The sequence below is a fragment of the Arachis ipaensis genome, chromosome B08 (assembly GCF_000816755.2).
Source record: "Arachis ipaensis cultivar K30076 chromosome B08, Araip1.1, whole genome shotgun sequence".
NCBI lineage: Eukaryota > Viridiplantae > Streptophyta > Magnoliopsida > Fabales > Fabaceae > Arachis > Arachis ipaensis.
In genome coordinates, this window is record NC_029792.2 from 123255689 (window position 1) to 123259715 (window position 4027).

At 28.4% G+C, this 4027-nt stretch overlaps 1 protein-coding gene across 1 annotated transcript; it reads left to right on the forward strand.

Moving 5' to 3' along the window:
• Positions 102 to 4027, forward strand: LOC107612258 (gibberellin 3-beta-dioxygenase 1). The gene is made up of 2 exons (XM_016314053.2): positions 102 to 722; positions 3416 to 4027. Exons 1-2 carry the CDS (start codon positions 217 to 219, stop codon positions 3972 to 3974), a joined length of 1065 nt encoding a protein of 354 aa, XP_016169539.1. The 5' UTR covers positions 102 to 216; the 3' UTR covers positions 3975 to 4027.

The window sequence follows — 4027 nt, forward strand, 5'->3', positions numbered from 1 at the left end:
AAATTATGAAGAAGAAAAAAATTATACATTAGTATATCACATTGTTTTAATATTAAGAATAATCTAATTAATCTTAGCATAATAGATTTGATATGCTATCTCCAAACATAAGTAATTATAATATAAATACATATGGTCCTAGGATGATTAAATCTCTATAGTAAGAAGCAATCAAAATTAAAGCCACCCTAAAGTTTTGAAGAAAAAAAAAATAATATGACCACTCTATCTGAGGCCTATAGAGAGCACCCTCTTCACCTTAGACACATTATCCCTTTAGACTTTTCTTCAATTTCAACCTTACCTGATTCCCACGCATGGTTTCATGATCATGATCGCGATTCTGATGAGGAACAGAATCGCGATCATGATCATGATGATGATGGGGGGATTCCATCCATACCCATCATCGATCTCGCGGATCCGAATGCAATGGAGCTCATGGGGATGGCATGTGAGAATTGGGGTGCCTTCCAATTGAAGAACCATGGTGTTTCAATGAGTGATATTGAAGAGGTTGAGAAAGAAGCTAAGAGGTTCTTTGATCTTCCAACGGATCAAAAATTGAAGGCATTAAGATCACCTGGTGGGGCCACAGGGTATGGAAGGGCAAGAATTTCACCATTTTTTCCAAAGTTCATGTGGCATGAAGGTTTCACCATCATGGGTTCTCCTTCTTCAGATGCTATGAAGATTTGGCCTAATGATTATCAAACGTTTTGGTAAGCATACACACAAATTTTCATGCAATTCCCATGCAACGTACACAATTATTTGATTTGTTAAAATCTTTACAATTGTTTGCCACTTTTATTCTTTGAGTTAGTTTTTTTTTTTTAGTTTAATTAGTTTTGCTTAATTATACTAATATGGTATTAGAGCTAGTTGACTTAATTCATCTAATTTAGAAGATTTATGATTTGTTCAGTCATATAATCATATCTGTTCAGTTATAGTCTTCTGAGTTTCTTCATCTTTAGAGCTCGCATTATAGAAATTTGTAATTTTTGTGATTTTTCATTCATTAGTCAAATCTAATTAAGTTAGACGAAGATTCATTAAGTATAAATTTTTAGATATTCGTGGGTCTAAAATCAATAACTAATTTATTTTTTAGTGGATAAAAAATTAACTATAAAATCTACTGCATATACATATTGCTCCTAAAGTAAATCAAGTTCAAAACATGAGACTTAACTAAATTGAATATCTATCACTTATATTAGGTCTACAAATTAAATCTCTCCATAATTTATTTGCACTAAGCCCACTAATAGTTTTTATTGGGCCACTTGACATATGTATGTCTCCACTCCAAAATCTTGTCTAACTTTGAGTGAGAAGGAGTGTATTAAAATCCCAAATCACCTGTGAATATGGTTTTAATAATAATAATAATAATTCTCTCTCTTTTTATAAGTTTGACCAATACTAAAATCGATCTCCTATTCATTTCTTTTCAATAAATAAAATTCGATTTGATCAAATACTAAAATTTCTTCGTATATTGCATGCTCCTTGTTCTGTCATAAAATCATTTCTCTCAAAAATTTAAGTTGATAAGAGAAAATAAATAAATAATTACATCTCTAACACACCTCCTTAAATAATAATCGCTTTTAATTTGAATTTATTTGAGTCTTTTTATAGATCTTTTTCTCTTCTTATTTATTTTATGCTATTTTTTTCTCTCTTTCGAGAAATAATAAAAATTGAACTCTATATTTTGTGTTTATAAAAACTTATATCATGTTATAAACTTTTTTTTTTAAATTTAAGCTAATAAAAAAGACATATAAATAATTATATCTCTAACACGTTAAACTATACTACTTCATAAAAAATATTTTTACTCCACTTTACTACTCTTTCTAGAGTTGCAAGCAGGGGAATTTGAGTTTTAAATTCAACATGAATGTTGTGTTTTTGCTTTTAGTTTTGGCTTCTTTCTCTTTCAGTAATAATAATAAATAAAGGAGAAAAAAAGAGTTATATATTGTTTTGTCCTTATACAATTATATAAGCTATATTAGATCAAATTAAAGTATTGCAAATATTCCCACTATCACATGCCATCCAATAAAGGTCATTTTCTTAAAAAAGTTAGTTAAACAAAAAACTACAAAAGTCTCTGAAAACTTCAACTCTCAAAGCAAATCTTATCTTTGAGAATGGTATAAACAATGAACAATATATGGCAAATGTCTTTTCTTTTGTATGCTTCTTTTTACATAAAATGATAGAACATATCAAACACAAACAATATATAAATTATCAAATGTTTTCTCAACATAAAATATTTATTGTTAGGTTTTGATATTCTACAAAATCTCACACCTTATTGGCTTTGTGTGTCATGTTCATTGTCCTTATTTGCCATACAAGCAATAGGGAATCATAATTAAGACCTTCAAATGATGTTATATATATAAACTATGTTTAATAAGATATCAACTACACCAAATAGAGCCAAAACTCTTCAATAATTTATCCAGAGAAAGAATACACATGGCCGAGCCACACGTTATAGTGAAGGGGGGCCAATTTTCTATGTTGTTTTAGTCACGTCTTTTTTATCCTACTTTAAAAAAAAAAAAAAAAAAACTTGTTATACATAAACTAATGAAATTATTTTAAACTTATTTTAAACGATAAGTACACTTTAACTAGGCTAGCATATATATATCTTTAAACTTATTTTAAAACTAGAAAAATATAATACACAATGCAAATAAATAACTAGATACAAAAATTTTATGGTTATCATTAATTTTTGTGTATATATTTTTGCATGTCCTAGGCATATATGGATTTCTTTGGATAAATTTATTTTAGTAATATCCCAAATCAACACTTAATAATTTTTTTAGTTGAATAATTTAATTTTTAACAAATTTTAATCACAAAATCCGTCACCAACATTTTATTTTATTAGAAATATTTATCCCACGTGAAATTTTGGTAAAAAGTTAAATAATTCGATCTTGATCATTATTTAATAAATATATGTATAAGAATTTTAAGAAATTTTTAAATTATCAGATTAATCTTTTTATATAGACAAACAACTTTATGTGAGAACTGATTTGTTTAACGAAATAAAAGTTTAAAAACTGATTTGATAATTAAAATTTGTTAAGAACTTAAGTATTTGACTAAAAATTTTTTGAACACTAATTTGAGTTATTATTTTAAAAAAAAAATTATCCTCTTATTTAATCATATTTTATCATATTAACAAATACAATTAAATTTTACACTCGTTAAATCCTATGATCTAGTAAAAAAAGGTTAATAATTAATTAGTTGTACAAATATACTATCAGTGAATCAAAATCAAATTTTACAGGTGTTCTCTATATTATGAGTTTCAATTTGAGAAATTAACTAATAATAAATTGTTGTTAATATGCAGTGATAAGATAGAGATATTTCAAAAGCAAATGAAGGCACTAGCTGAGAAACTAACAAGAATGATATTCAACTTGTTAGAAATTCCAGAGCAAGAAAAAAAGTGGGTTGGTTCAACCAACTCGAATAACGGAGCCATTCAACTAAATTTCTACCCGGTTTGTCCTGAGCCGAACCGGGCCATGGGTTTAGCCCCTCACACGGACACATCCCTATTCACAATCCTCCACCAAAACCAAACCAATGGCCTCCAAATCTTTAAAGAAGGGAAGGGTTGGGTTCATGTAAACCCTAACCCTAATTCCCTTATTGTTCACACCGGTGATTTCTTGCACATTATTTCCAATGCAAGATTTAAATGTGCACTTCACCGTGTGGTTGTGAAGAGAACAAAAAAACGTTACTCTTTGGCTTATTTCCATAATCCACCATTGGATTATGTGATTTCTCCTTTGGTGGTGAATTCTAATGATGCAAGATTTCGTAGGGTTAGTGTGAAGGAGTATTTTGGGATTAAGGCAAAGAATTTTGGTGAAGCACTTTCTTTGATTAGTACTAGCTAGCTAGCTAATTACAAGGATTATTGAATTCAAATGTGTTCATTATTAAGCTCCAA